This window comes from Schistocerca serialis, chromosome 5 (genome assembly GCF_023864345.2).
Source record: "Schistocerca serialis cubense isolate TAMUIC-IGC-003099 chromosome 5, iqSchSeri2.2, whole genome shotgun sequence".
Taxonomy (NCBI): domain Eukaryota; kingdom Metazoa; phylum Arthropoda; class Insecta; order Orthoptera; family Acrididae; genus Schistocerca; species Schistocerca serialis.
Window position 1 is genome coordinate 508,812,030 of NC_064642.1, and position 20,909 is coordinate 508,832,938.

At 42.0% G+C, this 20,909-nt stretch overlaps 1 protein-coding gene across 1 annotated transcript in view; it reads left to right on the top strand.

Moving 5' to 3' along the window:
* Positions 1–20,909, top strand: part of LOC126482033 (dynein axonemal heavy chain 6-like) — a 1,073,010-nt gene that overhangs the window by 298,268 nt on the left and 753,833 nt on the right. The window contains exons 82-83 of the mRNA XM_050106005.1: positions 7,405–7,595; positions 7,704–7,819. Of these exons, the coding sequence (XP_049961962.1) occupies positions 7,405–7,595; positions 7,704–7,819 (307 nt within the window). The remainder of the gene's footprint in view (positions 1–7,404; positions 7,596–7,703; positions 7,820–20,909) is intronic.

Sequence of the window (20,909 nt, forward strand, 5' to 3'; positions counted from 1 at the left end):
CCGAAACCCCACCACCCTATGGCACAAGTCGAGGAATCCGCAGTCGAGGAATTTACAGTTTAATAGTAGTGCTGCTGCATACCAAAACATAAAGGGAATTTGGAACACAGTGATCCATTTGCTGCCTTGAAGGCAAAGAACTGATGACAGCCACATATTATGTCACTATGCAAAAAGGATCTCATAACAACCAGCATTAGAGCCACCAGGCTGAGGTTCAGGTCGGCAACTGCAACCAGTGACCACCATGCTGGAGGACTGGTCCAGCAACTGCTGGAGAGATGTCTTTGCATCAGCCTACCTTTCTTATTCTGAGATCCTAAGTGTGTGGTGCCTTGCCGCAAAACCTCTGTGTCACCCAATACTACAGGCTTTGCGAACCAGTGCCAGAAGTCACTGTGGGGGCCTTGGCTGCCAACTCTCTTTTGAGCTCCTTACTGGCCCATCATCACTACTGGGCCAGTGCACTGACACAGAAAATTCGCTGCAGCACAGTGTCGCGTAACCATGTGCCATGAGATCTGCCCGTGACCACACCCATAGAACAGAGACACTTTGCATTGACAGTGGGCCACACCACCAGACAAGAGCACACAGCTGTGATTGTTTTGGTTTATTGGAGAAAAAGAATTTAGAGGCTTGCCATCTGCATGCTGCAGCCATCTTTATTTCTAATGAACTACTGTAGCCCTTGAGACCCCATCAAATACACAATGTGCAGGCTGGGAGAGCCCTCACCACTCTGGCAAGTAAAAGAAGAGATCCTCCACCCCTCTGTAGCAGTCATCACACCCCTGACCATTAATTCTGGTGTCCATTATGGGGCCCCACTGCACCAATATATTTTATTGCCAGATAAGGTACATGCAACTGTTGATCTTGCTACACCGCTGCATTTTGATGACAGCAGTGAGATTGGCAAAGGTGCTATGGTCATAGACAATCTAAGTAAGTGACAGCATTGGTTTATTGTAACTGCTTGTGGGGGTCCTTGTTTCCATTTTTCCTGATTATACGTCTATTATTTTTTTAAGAATATCTTGGGAATGAAGGCAAGTGTATGTTTGGGACCTATAATCAAGTGCAAGGAGGAAACAGTTATGTAAATTAGTGAATGGTGGAGGAGTGTAGATGTAATTTAATAGTGATGTAAGCTATAAGTTTTAAAGCCCTACAAGAATCCATGTTAGTAAACTTCTGGTTTGAAGTTCACATATAGTCAGAGTTGTGTATATAGTTACTATTCTTTCTTTTTTTTAACTATGCTATACTCCATAAACATTAGAATTAGTGTATGGGAAAACATATTGGGTACTAGCAATTTATGGAGCAGTGTAAGTGTATTAAGAGACACTGGTCATAGCTGGGAAAGGTCCTGTGGTTAAATAAATCAGTGACATCAAGGTGCTTGTGCAGTGGGGTACACTGGAGTAGTATCTCAGGTAATTGTGAGTTGAAACACTGAAGGTTATTATGAAGTATTGATGATTTATAGTGAAGATTATGTGTTAGAGAGTTATCATAAAGAAGGATTATTAAGGTGTGTATGCCCCAGGACAACAGGGAAAAACCCAGAAACTTTTTCATCTGAGAGACAACGAGGAAAAACCTAGGATTTTTTTAGAATTTAGGAATTTTTCATTATTTTAGATCTCAGTTAAATACTCTAACAAAAAATTTTACTTTAGCCTGTACTGTAGACTAATACTGCAGTGATAAAACACAAACAAGAGGAAAACACCAAAATAAAACTTAAGTTGCAAAGAAGTGTGCAGGCTAGCATCAGCCAACAACAAAAGGTGTCTAAAGGCTTTAGAATGAAGACTTGCATACTTCGTAACAACAAATTGCTTTCAGTAAGCATGATGTCACAACTGTTCACATTTCTAACAGATTGCAGGAAAATATTACTAATTGTCATTTGAAAAGTGTTACTTGCAGGGTAAATTTTCTTTTAGTCAAGATGAATTATGTTACGTGTGGGAATGTGTGATGAATTCCTTAACTTGAAGAACATTTAACACTCATTCAGAACTAAACACTTTCAGGACCAGCCACTTAGAAAAATTTCAGGTGCAGAAGAGCAGCTGTTTGTGCAACTATTTAAAATTTTACTCGCTTATTTGTGTTCCTTATAACTTAAAGGATAACACACACAATAAAATATCAGTATTATTATGTGAAAGCTTAGCTGTTCTTAAACCATTAACTTGTCTTATTTCTATGTTCACACTACTTAACAGTGATGTTACTGTTGGCTGAAAACATCATGTGTCCTATGGCTGACAAAAGCACACCACAATCTCAATTTCAATATTTTGGAAACTAATGTGCTGTGTGTGATAGAATCCATATTTATACTTTTATAATATGAAAATATTGAAAGTTGTGCTGCTACACAAAAAAGATCTTTCCAAAATGCTTTGTTTTTCCCCTGTGTTTCATTTCCTAAAGCACCAGGAAGTTATAATCTAGTGTATAAACCATTTACCATTCAAAGGATTGATAAGTTTTACAGTTCTGAGAAAAAGTATATGAAAAAGGTGTATTTTCACCTGGGAAATAGTGTACTTTCACCCAGTAAAGAATGTGTTTCTCCCTGGGAAAATGTGTTTCTTTAACCAGGAAAATGTGTATCTTACCCAGAAAACCGGGGAAAATCCAGGAATTTTTTTTTCATTGCCCACTTATGCTTTATGATTATGAAGTATCGTTGGGTAATATAAAGGATGCAGGTCTTAGCCGGGGAAAGCATCTGTGGGTAAATAAATCCGTGATATTTGGGAGCTAATGGGGAACGGTACACTGGACAGGTCTCTAGGGGTGAAAGATAATGGATAATTCTCAAGTCCTTATAGGTATAATAACACATATGTAGCAGCTCAATGCTGAGGATTCACCAGACAGCGAGAAAGCTACTGTGAGGGCACTTGTTGTTAGCTGCTGAGTCAGCTCCTTCCTGGCCCTTTGGCATCACCAAGTGACCACACTTTTGCACTGATGATTTGCTAAAATGCAGTGTTATTTCATGATGTGCCATCAGATTGATGATTCTCCCATGCCCATGGAACATGTATGCTGTGGGTCAATGCTGGTCTGCACCACTGGAAAGGAGTAATCATCTCACACAAAATCCCGTAGTCCTTGTAAACCCACTGAACACATGATGCCCATGGTTGCAGATCTTCTGCCACTCTGACAACTAGGACAGCTCCCCACCCCTCTGCAGCAGTCATGGCATCCACGACCATCATATTTTGCCAGCTGCCAAGGGTCCTTATCTCACTGCCACAGTTGCTACATCCATTGCAGTGTCTGTAGTGGTAGCAGAGCATGAATCTTCATTGGTGGTACCAAGCTGCCCATACTGGGCTGGAGTGGCAGTACCTACACAATACTTTTAGGGATGAGTTGTGGCTGCTCAAGGCAATTAGTGATTGAAAGGTATCCCTGACTATACGCAATGATTAAGATTGATGTTGCCTTGTAGAATTATTTTGTGAGCCTGAGTAGCTTTCCACAATTGACAGGAACTTCACAGTTTAATCAAACATCTATGTTGACAACTGTAATTTGAAACTTCCTGGTAGATTAAAACTGTGTGCCCGACCGAGACTCGAACTCGGGACCTTTGCCTTTCGCGGGCAAGTGCTCTACCAACTGAGCTACCGAAGCACGACTCACGCCCAGTACTCACGGCTTTACTTCTGCCAGTACCTCATCTCCTACCTTCCAAACTTTACAGAAGCTCTCCTGCGAACCTAGCAGAACTAGCACTCCTGAAAGAAAGGATATTGCGGAGACATGGCTTAGCCACAGCCTGGGGGATGTTTCCAGAATGAGATTTTCACCAGGATTTCTGCCAGGAAGTTCCATATCAGCGCACACTGCACTGCAGAGTGAAAATCTCATTCTGGAAACATCCCCCAGGCTGTGGCTAAGCCATGTCTCCGCAATATCCTTTCTTTCAGGAGTGCTAGTTCTGCTAGGTTCGCAGGAGAGCTTCTGTAAAGTTTGGAAGGTAGGAGACGAGGTACTGGCAGAAGTAAAGCTGTGAGTACCGGGCGTGAGTCGTGCTTCGGTAGCTCAGTTGGTAGAGCACTTGCCCGCGAAAGGCAAAGGTCCCGAGTTCGAGTCTCGGTCGGGCACACAGTTTTAATCTGCCAGGAAGTTTCATATCAGCGCACACTCCGCTGCAGAGTGAAAATCTCATTCTGGAAACATCCCCCAGGCTGTGGCTAAGCCATGTCTCCGCAATATCCTTTCTTTCAGGAGTGCTAGTTCTGCTAGGTTCGCAGGAGAGCTTCTGTAAAGTTTGGAAGGTAGGAGACGAGGTACTGGCAGAAGTAAAGCTGTGAGCACCGGGCGTGAGTCGTGCTTCGGTAGCTCAGTTGGTAGAGCACTTGCCCGCGAAAGGCAAAGGTCCCGAATTCGAGTCTCGGTCGGGCACACAGTTTTAATCTGCCAGGAAGTTTCATATCAGCGCACACTCCGCTGCAGAGTGGAAATCTCATTCTGGAAACTGTAATTTATCACATTTATGACAGCAAGATAACAACATTTTGCATGGCAAATAATGGCCGAGAATAATCTTTATGTTTGTTTGTTGGAATAGCTGTGTCAGTCTGGATGCTAGCCTGAAACTTTGATCTTCCGCAGTTAATGACTGCTTGTAATGCCTGCAAGAAGTTCCACCCAAGAATAAAATTACGGCTACATTCTGTTGAAATGATAAATTCAAAAAGCTGTGTTCTATCATTGATAGCTATTCTTGCAAAACTGTTCCTTTCAGCTGGGCATATTTGTGATTTACAACTTTCAGCACAATCACTTTCGTTTCACAAAACATAGTCTTCTTTAGCGAGCAATGGTAAACATTGAACATTACAGAAAAAGGAACCCATGGGTCACTTAGTGCCCAGACAGGTTGACCTCAATGATGACATTGATTAAATTTCCTGGCATGATGACTATCATTGTTAATGGAAGATTTTCATTTTTTGTGGCCCCAAGTCCACAGATGGTCACCTTGCTAAATTTTAATGAATTCACCATCTAGGCAAGCAGCTGGCACCTCTGTATGGTGACAGATAATGGCTGTGACATGTTGGAGAGGGATACAGCAAATGGGATTTGCCCCAAACATCAACTATAATTGTCCGTGGTTCACTGACATAAATACAACTGTTGTGATGGTAGACATCTGGGCATGTAGCAGTCATTGACCAACTGTCTTCTTTTTCTGCAGTGGTGTACAACATATCCAGGGCATCAAAAATGGAAACATACCAGCATGCTGTCCTGTGCCCTTCAAATGTTGTTCCTCTAAAGGGCATTATACTTGACAGGGGAGTTGGTTGTATCTGTGTTGTTTGGATCCTGGATTGTTGTTTGAAGGCTGCGGCATAAGATGGTATTGGCGAAATCCATTCCTTCTGGCATGCTCAATTAATGGCAGAGATTGGTGCTGAAGATCGTTGGCAAAATCCATTCCTTCTGGCATGCTCAATTAATGGCAGAGATTGGTGCTGAAGATCAATACCTCTCTTCAATGTTCTCTATTACTTTCTGGCATATGGGAGCAACATTCATTGCTGCTATCTCTTGCTTACTTGGTCTCCAGTTTTGACTGCCATAAACTGCTGTATTTCTTCTCTTACAAACTGGTATATGAGAGAGACGAGGTCATGTGAGCCTTCCAGAACTGCCATAAGGACCACATTTGGGAGTCAGTCATACTTCTGTTATCTATCTTTGTCATATTACATCGATGTGCTGTCACCACCTAATGAGTTCCTCAGGTGAAATCATTAAGAGTCTGGTATATGTCTTCTGTGACTCGTCTCATAAAGTAGCAGATTTTGTCGACTTCTGTCATATTTGGTTTCATAGTGTTGCATAGGACCAAAAATTCTGTATGCAACACTTTGCTGTTTTCTCATGATGTTACTCTGCTCTTCAGTTGTTCTAAAGCCAATCAGCCTTGCTGTTGATTGCCCCCAAATGTTGTCTTCAGTTTCGCTTGTATTTTTTCGCAGCTAACAAGCTTCTTTTTATCATGCTTGACTCACTGCTGGGCTTTACTGTTCAGAAGAAGTACATATTTGTCAAACACATCAAGTCATCCTGCCTGTTGTTTTTGGCAACTCAGTCGAATGCTTTCAGCCATTTTGTCAGATCCTCACCATTGTCTCTGGAAAACATTGATGGGTGCCTAATGTGCAGCTGACTTGTTTGTGGTTTGTAATCCATTGGTTTCCTCAATATATGGACCTTGGGTATGATGTATTGCTAGTATTTTGGTTCCTGTACGTGTAGATGATGACTTATATGTTGCATAATTGAAGCCATTGGGATGTAGATGTTTTTGAAGTACACAGTGCCTCCACCAGACTGTACCATGTCATAACCTCACTAAAGTCCAAATCTGAAAGCAGGTTATAAATGAAGTACAACATTTGGTGCTGAAAGTATTTTCATTACGAACACCATTGTACAGACAGAACAGCACTTGACTCCTTTATGGAGAGTGTTGTTAGTTATACAAATATCAAATCTTCCAGAACATACAAACACAACAAATTTTGAGATCCTTCCGCAAATGATAAACAGTAAACAAGAAATAATTGCTGCTGATTGGGACTGAACTGGTGATACACATCATGCCTGACAGTGATGCTAACCACAGTGCCACCTAGCATGCTGTGTAGCTTGCAGCAATGAAAATATATAAGGACAGAAAGAAAGAGGAGGTGGATGAAAGGAAGAGCAAGTGAAATGGTGTGAAGAAGTATTGACATACTGAACCAACGAACATTAACGAACCTCAATTCAGCATGCTTTGGGAGACAGAAAAGCTATATGGAAAAGTACCATAGACACTTAAAACAGAGGTCAGCTTTGACTACGTAAACAAAATTTTTCTAAGTGAGTTTGGATGTATTTTCAGAGGCAGTAATGCATCTGCCCCAGTTATGCTATCCAATACAAACAACAAATTTAACTTGACTGCCAACCAGATCATTTAGGAACCATCAGAATCTGTCTTTCACTCTTGGACATAACTGAAAATTTGACATAAGATTTATAGGCACAGTTAAGAAGTCATTGAAAATTTGATAGCTACTCCCTTATGTAGTTTGTCTTTTCTTCTCATGTGTCTGAATTGTCTCAACTGTGCAGACTTAGAGATAAAATACATTTTCCCCAACCATATTTTATTTCCTTCCATATTAATGTCCCGTTATAAACTAATGAATAAAATGTCTCTGGCATAAACTTTTATATCCATTTTAGTATTGCTGTTAGTCATATATCTTTATTCTTTCTGGTGAGTGTTTCTTCTGATTTGACATTTAAAAAAAAAAAATTTGTTTTATACCATACGTATTTATTTTTCTGCAGCTCTCACTTTGAATGGTTGAAGCAGCTTCGTTATTACTGGGAGGAAGATATAGACAACTGTGTTGCACGAATGTCAAGTGCATGCTATGTTTATGGATACGAGTACCTGGGAGCATCTCCGCGCTTGGTGATAACACCTCTTACTGATAAATGTTACCTTTGCCTGATGGGTGCTTTGCAACTAGACTTAGGTAGAAATCAATGATACTATATAAAAAGTAGTACTTGCTCAGATCTAAGATTTTGCTAATATTTTTGAAAGGAGTGAAAGAATATCAGTGTTATTAATTATGTTTTAGGTGGAGCTCCTGCAGGACCAGCAGGTACAGGGAAAACAGAGACTACAAAAGATCTTGCTAAGTCATTGGCTATACAGTGCGTAGTGTTCAACTGCTCAGAAGGTCTGGATTATAAGGTAACTGCCAGATTTCTCTTGAGGGTTGTCTGTGGAATATGTAAATTCCCACCTTTTGAATTGCTTAACACATTAGTACGAGGGTTGGAACTTAAATAGTGGCAACTATTTGTTCACAAGCGATACAAAAGAGTTACTTGTTTGCACCTGTTACTGTCCTTCAAAGTAGTCACCAGCATTTTGTACAACCCATTGCCAGCGATGTGGAAGGTCTAGTACACTGTTAGCAGAGCCTGTTATGTTGATGGTGTGAATGAAGTGGTCTAAAGTTATGGTGATTGTCATGTAAGACTGTGATGGTGTTATCTTAACACATTAGGTTCCTCCATGGTAGACCGTCAATGCACAGTATTACGGTTAATTTTTGGAGCATCACTTGCATTCAGCTTTGTGAAAGAAGCGGCGACACTTTCTGCACAACCCACCCATCATTTTGCATGACAATGCGCGGGCACATGCAGCGCAAGCTGTGGCTGCTCTGTTCTGTTGATGGGACTGGGAAGTACTGTACCATCCACCATACTCCTTGAACTTAAGTGCTTGTGACTGATTTTATTCCAAAGATGCAGGAACCACTTCGTGGCATTCGCTTCAGAACTGTTCCAGAGGTTCGACAGGCAGTAGACCACTCCATTCGCACCATCAACAGAACAGGCTCTGCTAATGGTATACTACATCTTCCACATCACTGGCAATGTGTTCTACACAATGCTGGTGACTACTTTGAAGGACAATAAAAGTTGCAAACATGTAACTCTTTTGTATCGGTTGTCAATAAATAGTTGCCACTATTTAAGTTCCAACCCTGCAATAATTCACTCAAAAATTTCAAGTACCTAAGTGCATTTCTTCAGACACATTTTATATTGTTAAATATGACAGAAATTGCAAAGAAAGGAAATTAACAAAAAAGTTCTCAAATTACTTGTAGATTAATCCATAAAAATCCATATTTGTTTTATGTTATTCTTTAAACAAAAAAGTAAATTCCGTTGAATATTATTGTATCTGCAATTTTTTAGGATGCAAATACTCTTTTCATGACAATGATTCATATCAAAATAACCTAGTAAATATGACTGACTGTAATATAATGTATTTGATTCATTATTAATATATACACTGATCAGACAGTGGAAAATCTCTGTGTAATAACATCAATATGAAAGGGATAGGTTGCTGCTCTCCACATAGAAGAGGCACTGACTGGCATACAGGCACAATGAAGCAGACTGCCACATAAAATTCAGCTACTGGATTAAGTCTTTCATCAGACATAGTCAACAAAAATCACCCACATTCACTCATACCAGGATAGTGGGGTGGTTAAGTGCAGCATTGGGAGGCTGTTCTGGAATTGCAGCTGGGAGGGTGGGTGGGGGGTGGGGGGGAGGGGATGTTAAGAGGAGAGGAGAGAAGTACAGAAAGTGAAAGGACAATGCAGGGGGGGATATAAGGCTGGAGTAGGGAATGGGATGGGCAGGTGGGTGGTGGACAGTAACTAGCAAAGGTTGAGGCCAGGGGGATAATTGGAATAAAGGACATGTTGCTGAGAGAGTTCTGACCTGCACGATTCAGGGAAGGTGGTGTTTGTACAAAAAATTTAGAAGGTGTTAACTGTGAAACAGGCATTGAAGTCAAGCCCACAGTGTTTGGGTGGCATGCCCAGTGGTGTTCCAGCTGTCTCTTGGCCACAGTTTGGCAGTGTCCATTAATTTTTACAATCATCATATTAGCTGTCATGTCCACATAGAATGTGGCACTTTGATTGCAGGTAAGTTGGTTGATCACAAGGCTGCTTTCACAGGTGGCTCAACCTTTCATGAGAAGGAGATGCCAGTGACAGGACTGGAGTAAGTGTTAGTGGGAGGGTGTTTGTGACTAGTCTTGCATCTACGTCTATTGCAGGAATAGGAGCCATGGGCAAGGGGATTGGAGTAGGGGTGGAAGAGTGATGGACAAGGATATTGCAAAGGTTGGGTATAATTTGGAATACTGCTGTGTGAGGAGGATATTTATTAGTTTAGAGCATGGCAAGAATTAGTTGAAACTCTGACAGAGAATATGGTTCAGTGCTGCAATCTTGGATGGTACTGAGTTGTGAGAAGGGTGTTCCTTTGAGACCAGACAGTAGTTACATAGCAGATAGGGAGCAAGGCTCGGGAGATCTGGACTGAGTGTGAGGACGCCCTATCCACATTCATCCAGAACATCAACAACTTCTGACCCATTCAGTTCATCTGGTTCTCCAAAGTCCCATAAGCCACCTTCCTCAGTGTTAATCTCCAACTCAAGGATGGTTACATCAGTACCTCTGTCCACATCACATCTACTAATCATCAGCAGTACTTCTACCTCAACAGTTACTACTGATTCTACACCTAGAAGTCCCTTCAATACAGCGTAACCACACGCGTCTGTAGTGATGTGTGGTCCCTTTCCAAACATTCCCAGGGTCTCACAGAGGCCTTCACAGACAAAAATTATTCTCCCTACCTCATCCAGAAATAGACCTCCTGTGCCTTGTCTCCATAGCCACTTACCATCCCCTAAACACTTACAGTCTTCCCACAAGGAGTACTCATTTATGCCTCAGTATCACCCAGAACTGAAGCAACTTAATCACATTCTCTGCTGTGGTTTTGATTACCTCTCAGTGTGGCCTGAAAAGATAAATATTCTCCACACTATCTTCCCCATCCTCCCACTGTGGTATTCCACCATCCAACCAACCTATTCAGTACCCTTGGTTATAAAATGTAACTCTTTTCATGCAAGTTGTTAATATCCTTCCGCACTCTTCAACAGGTTTCACACCTAACGAATTAATGTTCTGAACAAAACAAACGAATAAGTGGGAGTTGGCCATACCGAAGGTACACACTACAGAAATGGCAGTACAAGACAAAATCAAACATGCTATGGTTATACTAGAAAACAGGGCCAAGTATAGGAAGAAAATTTATAATAAGAAACTGAAACTAGTTTCACAATTTTTTGAAGGGTAATGAGTCCTCTTATGGATGCACCCTAAATCAACAAAATTTGGCAAACTGAAGAAGAAGTGGCAGTTATTCTATTCAGGACCACATGGAATTTCCAAAGTACTATATCCTGGGATGTACAGATTAGTATATGAGAAACCAGGTCGAGACAAGGGTCTCCACCCTCACAAACATATAAAAGCTTTTGTAGAATGATGAATCTAGGTAGCATTTTTTCTTTCTGTCACAATATAATTGTACATAGTGTTTGTAAATCTAAGTGTAATTTTTCTTCTGGAGTGTATTTTAAGACAAAGTAATGTGTTTTGGCATAAGTAATTCTTTTCATTTGTCCATGTAGGCATACAATTAACAGCAATGTGAAGTAATACACTGCTTCATACAAAGCAAAATTACAATCAAAGTTAGCATATGACACAGCTATCCTCGCTCAACATTATGCGCTGGTGCCAGCAGAAGGAGAGGAAACATTGACCTCTACGCATGCGTGACAGGCTGGCAGAATGCGCAACCAAATAGGAATGCAATAAGTACAAGTACTTAAACTAAATACAAAGTAAACGGAAATACTACACAAATACATCCAGTGTCTAAGAACTAGGGAACCTATTGATATATGTATATAGTGATTTAATTAAATACTAACATATGTACAGCATATTTACAAGCAAGAAGAAGCATTATGAAAAATTATATGAGATGTGTTAGCTAAGGACAAACGACAAAATACTGTAAGAAATGACAATTAATTTTCTTTGCAGAGTAAATGATCATAATGGGCAGCAAAATAACTGAATGTCTATGAATTTAAACAAAGTATGGAAATATCTGCAGATGTATGCAATGACCAAATGTGTCAGTGGCTACCGAGCTATATAATGCAATTAGTTTTAAGTTAGTTTTGAGTTTATTTTCTTTCAGTGCCCAGTGCATTGTCGAGGTGCAGAAGAAGTGTATTACATCAAGAGTAGCAGGTACCAAATCAAGAAATGTGCCGTGCCCAAGTACACAATTTAGTTATAAGGATATTTATAAAAAGGTCATTCGGGAAATTAAAAATGAAATATGCATTGTCACAGTGTATCTCCATGATAATTATTAGTACCTATTCGCTACAGAGTACACAGAAACATTAAAGCATTAGATTTTACAAAAACCAATTAAATTTTATCTTGTCACGTGAAACCTTGAATAGTGACATTTCCAGGTATTTGAGAAAGATAAGTCTACAATGGTTAAAACATCATATTTCATGCTAAACTACACATGAATTGAAGTAAATAGCACTAGCACATGAAGAAACAACATGGTGCTATGTGAATAATTAGTCAGTACACATTATTTCCATGAAACAAAAGTTCATTGACAACTAGTCGATGACTATACGAGTAACATTTCCTGATAAATACTTGAACAAGTAGATGAGGATTTCCTTTCTTCACTCCTAAACAAAGGAGCCGGCACCAAGCATAGTTAAGCCAGCAATTCATAATGTTTTAGTCCACTTTCCTCAGTTTTTCTCCCTCCTCTATATAAGGAAGAAATGAGTTCCCGCAAGTGATAAAACGCTATCTATAAAATGATATATCTAAAAACAAAGATGATGTGACTTACCAAATGAAAGTGCTGGCAGGTCGACAGACACACAAACAAACACAAACATACACACAAAATTCAAGCTTTCGCAACAAACTGTTGCCTCATCAGGAAAGAGGGAAGGAGAGGGAAAGACGAAAGGATGTGGGTTTTAAGGGAGAGGGTAAGGAGTCATTCCAATCCCGGGAGCGGAAAGACTTACCTTAGGGGGAAAAAAGGACGGGTATACACTCGCACACACACACATATCCATCCACACATATACAGACACAAGCAGACATATTTAAAGACATAATGTCTGCTTGTGTCTGTATATGTGTGGTTGGATATGTGTGTGTGTGCGAGTGTATACCCGTCCTTTTTTCCCCCTAAGGTAAGTCTTTCCGCTCCCGGGATTGGAATGACTCCTTACCCTCTCCCTTAAAACCCACATCCTTTCGTCTTTCCCTCTCCTTCCCTCTCTCCTGATGAGGCAACAGTTTGTTGCGAAAGCTTGAATTTTGTGTGTATGTTTGTGTTTGTTTGTGTGTCTGTCGACCTGCCAGCACTTTCATTTGGTAAGTCACATCATCTTTGTTTTTAGATATATATTTCCTACGTGGAATGTTTCCCTCTATTATAACCATATCTATAAAATGAAGTAGAAATATATCATATGCTTATATTGTATCATGATAATGTGTATGTAATTAATTTTTATTTGTGATGTGAACAAAGACAAGTTGAAGCTAACAATCTGTAGTGACAGAAACCAGATAATGAAAATTTTATGACATTTTAAAACTAAGAAATTTATGCTCTTAGTTTAAGCGATGAATGGAATGTCATCCATATGTATCAGCTATCATGTTATGTATGTTGTTGTAACTCAATACTTGTATGAATTTTCATTGGGAACCAAACTCCATATGAAGAAGTGAACTTTGAGCACAAGCGGTTTATGTGTTTTGGGCGGCTATATGTGTCTCTCAACAAGTGGATGGTCAAGTGGCGTGACATGAACATGCTTGTGCAGTGAAATAATTTCTGAGTATTGTGGCTCACAATGCTTGATACATTAACAAGTGAACTATAGTTGTTCAAGCCGGTACTTATCTCATCGATGGATTTTGTTAGCTCGGGTTCTCTATGCTGAAAATATGATACGACAGGTCATAATGACGCCTGAGCCATTAATATGGAGATCTTCTGCCACAGGGTTGGATTTTGAGCAATAAGCACACACCCACTGCACCCAGAATGAAGACAAATGCCATGGCTATTCTTCAATATGTGACACTCAGGTGGAATGTGACACACAATGTGAAATCAACATTAAGAAAATGAGTGCACACACGGTGATGGTAGCAGCTCACATATAGACCCTTGGCAACTAGTTCTTAGCTGCCAAATCTGCCAGTGCGCAAGTGTGAAACAAAACAATGAAAATGAAACAAACTGAACATTATTGTTAGCATGCTAAATTGAAATATGTAATGGACTATCATATTATGTATATAATCTTTTAATTTCTTGTAGAACTTGTAATATACATAGGATAAGATGATGTATCAATTCAGTTAAATAAAAGAGAAGCCAACAAATATAGGGTATCGATCCCTATCAGCAAATGTAAACATGTATAAGCAAAAAACACTGTACGTCTCCACTCCATGTCAACGTACAGTGTGGGGCAATTGTGTAAGTACATGATGAAAGACCCCCAGTATATCATAAAGTTAAAATTTATTAAAAACGAAAAATAAAACACCAATCAACCATAAGCATTGGCAAAGATGTTAATTATGAATGCACGGTAAGGCGCAGACAAATGAGAAATTCATAATTCATTTTTTACGTTATTTTATTTCTCACTCACTTGTATGTAGAAGTTCTGTTAAGAACTGTTGTTTGGAGGATGATGGGCTATGAGTGTTTTGTATCATATATATTTTGAAATAAGAAAAAATTTGATACCAGTATTAACTGTTTTTTATTCAAGTCAAGTGAAACCAAGTAAGCAGGATTTTCTTATTTATGACATGCACTGGTGTAATTGGAATCTGATGCCTACATCTACAATTGAAAGGTAAGAGAAGAAGTCTGGTAGCCTAAAAAGTTGTACAAGTGATGAACATTTCTAATAACGCAATTATATTATCCTTTTTAAATGTTTTTCATATATATATAATTTTATTTTATTTATTTACAACACAACTCTGTGCAACATTGTATCATACCACCATACCACAGCACTGTTCAAGGACTAGCAGCAGCCAGACTAGAAAATTGTCATCCTATGCATAGGCTGCCATGAACCCCATAAGACAAATGGCTGCATTTGAAGTGCTGCCATGATCGGGAAGCATGGACTGGTGATTTATGGCATTGCATTGTGTTCAGTGATCAATCGCAGCTCTCCACCACCCTGTCAGTGTGTGTGTGTGTGTGTGTGTGTGTGTGTCTGTGTGTGTGTGTGTGTATGTATCTAGAAACAAAGATGATGTAACTTACCAAACAAAAGCGTTGGTATGTTGATAGACACACAAACAAACACAAACACACACACAAAACTCAATCTTTCGCAACCCACAATTGCTTCATCAGGAAAGAGGGAAGGAGAGGGAAAGACGAAAGGATGTGGGTTTTAAGGGAGAGGGTAAGGAGTCATTCCAATCCCGGGAGCAGAAAGAATTACCTTAGGGGGAAAAAAGGACAGGTACACACTCGCACACACACACATATCCATCCACACATATACAGACACAAGCAGACATATGTAAAGGCAAAGAGTTTGGGCAGAGATGTCAGTCGAGGCGGAAGTACAGAGGCTAAGATGTTGAATGACAGGTGAGGTATGAGCGGCGGCAACTTGAAATTAGCGGACGTTGAGGCCTGGTGGGTAACGGGAAGAGAGGATATATTGAAGGGCAAGTTCGCATCTCCAGATTTCTGATAGGTTGGTGTTAGTGGGAAGTATCCAGATACACCCGGATGGTGTAAGACTGTGCCAAGATGTGCTGGCCATGCACCAAGACATGTTTAGCCACAGGGTGATCCTCATTACCAACAAACACTGTCTGCCTGTGTCCATTCATGCGAATGGACAGTTTGTTCCCACATAGAAAGCTTCACACTATAGGCAGGTCAGTTGGTAAATCACGTGGGTGCTTTCACACGTAGCTCTGCCTTTGATCGTCTACACCTTCCGGGTTACAGGACTGGAGTAGGTGGTGGTGGGAGGGTGCATGGGACAGGTTCTACACTGGTGGCGATTACAGGGGTAAGAGCCAGAGGGTAGGAAAGGTGGTTTGGGGATTTCGTAGCGATGAACCAAGAGGTTACAAAGGTTAGGTGGACGGTGGAAAGACACTCTATGTGGAGTGGGGAGGATTTCATGAATGATGGATCTCATTTCGGGGCAGGATTTGAGGAAGTCGTATCCCTGCTGGAGAGCCACATTCAGAGTCTGATCCAGTCCTGGAAAGTATCCTGTCACAAGTGGGATACTTTTGGGGTTCTTCTGTGGGAGGTTCTGGGTTTGAGGGGATGAGGAAGTTGCGCTGGTTATTTGCTTCTGTACCAGGTGGGGAGGGTAGTTGTGGGATGCGAAAGCTGTTTTCAGGTTGTTTGTGTAATGGTTCAGGGATTCAGGACTGGGGCAGATTCGTTTGCCACAAAGACCTAGGCTGTAGGGAAGGGACCATTTGATATGGAATGGGTGGCAGCTGTCGTAATGGAGGTACTGTTGTTTGTTGGTGGGTTTGATGTGGACGGACGTGTTAAGTTGGCCATTGGACAGATGGAGGTCAACGTCAAGGAAAGTGGCATGGGATCAGGAGTAGGACCGGATGAATCTGATGGAACCAAAGGAGTTGAGGTTGGAGAGGAAATTCTGGAGTTCTTCTTCACTGTGAGTCCAGATCATAAAGATGTCATCAATAAATCTGTACAAAACTTTGGGTTGGCAGGCCTGGGTAACCAACAAGGCTTCCTGTAAGTGACCCATAAACAGGTTGGCATACGAGGGGGCCATCCTGGTACCCATGGCTGTTCCCTTTAATTGTTGGTATGTCTGGCCTTCAAAAGTGAAGAAGTTGTGAGTCAGGGTGAAGTTGGCTAAGGTAATGAGGAAAGAGGTTTTAGGTAGGGTGGCAGGTGATCGGCGTGAAAGGAAGTGCTCCACTGCAGCGAGGCCCTGGACGTGCAGAATATTTGTGTATAAGGAAGTGGCATCAATGGTTACAAGGATGGTTTCTGGGGGTAACACATTGGGTAAGGATTCCAGGCATTCGAGAAAGTGGTTGGTGTCTTTGATGAAGGATGGGAGACTGCATGTAATGGGTTGAAGGCGTTGATCTACATAGGCAGAGGTACGCTCTGTGGGGGCTTGGTAACCAGCTACAATGGGGCGGCTGGGATGATTGGGTTTGTGAATTTTAGGAAGTAGGTAGAAGGTAGGGGTGTGGGGTGTCGAGGTTTTGTAGGGGGCCTAAGGTTCTGAAGATTCCTTGAAGCTCCGCCTGGACATCAGGAATGGGATTACTTTGGCAAAGTTTGTATGTAGTGTTGTCTGAAAGCTGACGCAGTCCCTCAGCCACATACTCCCGACGATCAAGTACCACGGTCGTGGAACTCTTGTCTGCTGGAAGAATGACGATGGATCGGTCAGCATTCAGATCACGGATAGCCTGGGCTTCAGCAGTGGTGACGTCGGAATTAGGATTAAGGTGTTTCAAGGAGGATTGAGAGGCAAGGCTGGAAGTGAGAAATTCCTGGAAGGTTTGGAGGGGGTGATTTTGAGGAAGAGGAGGTGGGTCCCGCTGTGACGGAGGACGGAACTGTTCCAGGCAGGGTTCAATTTGGATAGTGTCTTGGGGAGTTGGATCATTGAGAGCAGGATTAGGATTATTTTTCTTTGTGGCAAAGTGATATTTCCAGCAGAGAGTAGGAGTGTAGGACAATAAATCTTGGACGAGGTCTGTTTGGTTGAATCTGGGAGTAGGGCCGAAGGTGAGGCCTTTGGATAGGACAGAGGTTTCGGATTGGGAGAGAGGTTTGGAGGAAAGGTTAACTACTGAATTAGGGTGCTGTGGTTCCAGATTGTATTGATTAGAATTTTGAGGTTTTGGGGGGAGTGGTGCTGGAATTGGGAGATTGAGTAAATGGGAGAGACTGGGCCTGTGTGAAATGAGAGGAGGTTGAGGTTTGCTGGAAAGGTTATGGAGGGTGAGTGAGTTGCCTTTCCGGAGGTGGGAAACTAGGAGATAGGATAGTTTTTTGACGTGGAGGGTGGCATGCTGTTCTAATTTGCGGTTGGCCTGTAGAAGGATGCTCTGAACAGCCGGTGTGGATGTGGGAGAGGAAAGCATCCTACTTCAGCCCTACTCCCAGATTCAACCAAACAGCCCTTGTCAAAGATTTACTGTCCTACATTCATACTCTCTGCTGGAAATATCACTTTGCCACAAAGAAAAATAATCCTAATCCTACTCTCAATGATCCAACTCCCCAAGACGCTATCCAAATTGAACCCTGCCTGGAACAGTTCCATCCTCCGTCACAGCGGGACCCACCTCCTCTTCCTCAAAATCAACCCCTCCAAACCTTCCAGGAGTTTCTCACTTCCAGCCTTGCCTCTCAATCCTCCTTGAAACACCTTAATCCTAATTCCGACGTCACCACTGCTGAAGCCCAGGCTATCCGTGATCTGAATGCTGACCGATCCATCGTCATTCTTCCAGCGGACAAGGGTTCCACGACCGTGGTACGTGATCGTCGGGAGTATGTGGCTGAGGGACTGCGTCAGCTTTCAGACGACACTACGTACAAAGTTTGCCAAGGTAATCCCATTCCTGATGTCCAGGCAGAACTTCAAGGAATCCTCAGAACCTTAGGCCCCCTACAAAACCTTCGACACCCCGCACCCCTACCTTCTACCTACTTCCTAAAATTCACAAACCCAAACATCCCAGCCGCCCCATTGTAGCTGGTTACCAAGCCCCCACAGAATGTATCTCTGCCTTCGTAGATCAACACCTTCACCCCGTTACATGCAGTCTCCCATCCTTCATCAAAGACACCAACCACTCTCTCTAATGTCTGGAATCCTTACCCAATGTGTTACCCCCAGAAACCATCCTTGTAACCATTGATGCCACTTCCTTATTCACAAATATTCCCTACGTCCAGGACCTCGCTGCGATGGAGCACTTCCTTTCACGCCGATCACCTGTCACCCTACCTAAAACCTCTTTCCTCATTACCTTAGCCAACTTCATCCTGACTCACAACTTCTTCACTTTCGAAGGCCAGATATACCAACAATTATAGGGAACAGCCATGGGTACCAGGATAGCCCCCTCATACGCCAACCTGTTTATGGGTCACTTATAGGAAGCTTTGTTGGTTACCCAGGCCTGCCAACCCAAAGTTTTGTACAGATTTATTGATGACATCTTTATGATCTGGACTCACAGTGAAGAAGAACTCCAGAATTTCCTCTCCAACCTCAACTCCTTTGGTTCCATCAGATTCACCTGGTCCTACTCCAGATCCCATGCCACTTTCCTTGATGTTGACCTCCATCTGTCCAATGGCCAGCTTCACACATCCGTCCATATCAAACCCACCAACAAACATCAGTACCTCCATTAGGACAGCTGCTACCCATTCCATATCAAATGGTCCTTTCCCTACAGCCTAGGTCTTTGTGGCAAACGAATCTGCCCCAGTCCTGAATCCCTGAACCATTACACCAACAACCTGAAAACAGCTTTTGCATCCAACAACTACCCTCCCCACCTGGTACAGAAGCAAATAACCAGAGCCACTTCCTCATCCCCTCAAACCCAGAACCTCCCACAGAAGAACCTCAAAAGTGCCCCACTTGTGACAGGATACTTTCCAGGACTGGATCAGGCTCTGAATGTGGCTCTCCAGCAGGGATACGACTTCCTCAAATCCTGCCCCAAAATGAGATCCATCATTCATGAAATCCTCCCCACTCCACATAGAGTGTCTTTCCGCCGTCCACCTAACCTTCGTAACCACTTGGTTCATCCCTATGAAATCCCCAAACCACCTTCCCTACCCTCTGGGTCCTACCCTTGTAATCGCCCCTGGTGTAAAACCTGTCCCATGCACCCTCCCACCACCACCTACTCCAGTCCTGTAACCCGGAAGGTGTAGACGATCAAAGGCAGAGCTACATGTGAAAGCACCCTCGTGATTTACCAACTGACCTGCCTACAGTGTGAAGCTTTCTATGTGGGAATGACCAGCAAGAAATTGTCCATTCGCATGAATGGACACAGGCAGACAGTGTTTGTTGGTAATGAGGATCACCCTGTGGCTAAACATGTCTTGGTGCATGGCCAGCACATCTTGGCACAGCGTTACACCGTCCGGGAGATCTGGATACTTCCCACTAACACCAACCTATCAGAACTCTGGAGATGTGAACTTGCCCTTCAATATATCCTCTCTTCCCTTTATCCACCAGGCCTCAATCTCCGCTAATTTCAAGTTGCCGCCACTCATACCTCACCTGTCATTCAACATCTTAGCCTCTATACTTCCGCCTCAACTGACATCTGTGCCCAAACTCTTTGCCTTTACAAATGTCTGCTTGTGTCTGTATATGTGTGGATGGATATGTGTGTGTGTGCAAGTGTATACCTGTCCTTTTCCCCCCTAAGGTAAGTCTTTCCACTCCCAGGATTGGAATGACTCCTTACCCTCTCCCTTAAAACCCACATTCTTTCGTCTTTCCCTCTCCTTCCCTCTTTCCTGATGAAGCAACCATGGGTTGTGAAAGCTTGAGTTTTGTGTGTGTGTTTGTGTTTGTTTGTGTGTCTATCAACATACCAATGCTTTTGCTTGGTAAGTTACATCATCTTTTTTTTTAGATATATTTTTCCCACGTGGAATGTTTCCCTTCCCTTGTAAAGTGCATTTAGACTAAACTTCATGTCCATTTTGCTGTTGTTTTCTCTTTACGTTCTGCCCAAACTTCCCTCATTCATGTAATGTGTTTCCGCTTCCAATCTTCCATCCACTTAAGGTCCTGTGTTCTCTTCATCTTCTCTTTTTTCCTATTCACCCAGTGTTCCTTCATGCTCTGGCTGTGTTCTTTTTGTCTCTGTTCAGTTCATTGTGTTCATTTGTCGTGTTGTGTCTCTTGTAGTTTGTTTCTTGTGATCAGGTTCCTAAGGAGTGTTTTGTTTGTTTTGTTTCCTGATTATGATTAGTGTCTTCCTATCTACTGTGCATTCTTTCAGGATTTTAAAGAGGATTTCTCTGTCTATTGAGTCATATGCCTTCTTGATGTCAATGAAGATGATGCTTATGTTCTGTTTGTGTTGCAGTGTCATCTTAAGGTTCCATATCTGTTCAGCACAGGACCTGTGTTTATGAAACCAAGCCTGGTATTTGCCAATTAGGTGGTCAGTTTGCTTTTCCAATCTATTTAGTAGTGTTTTGGAAAGTGTCTTATATGTGACAGATAA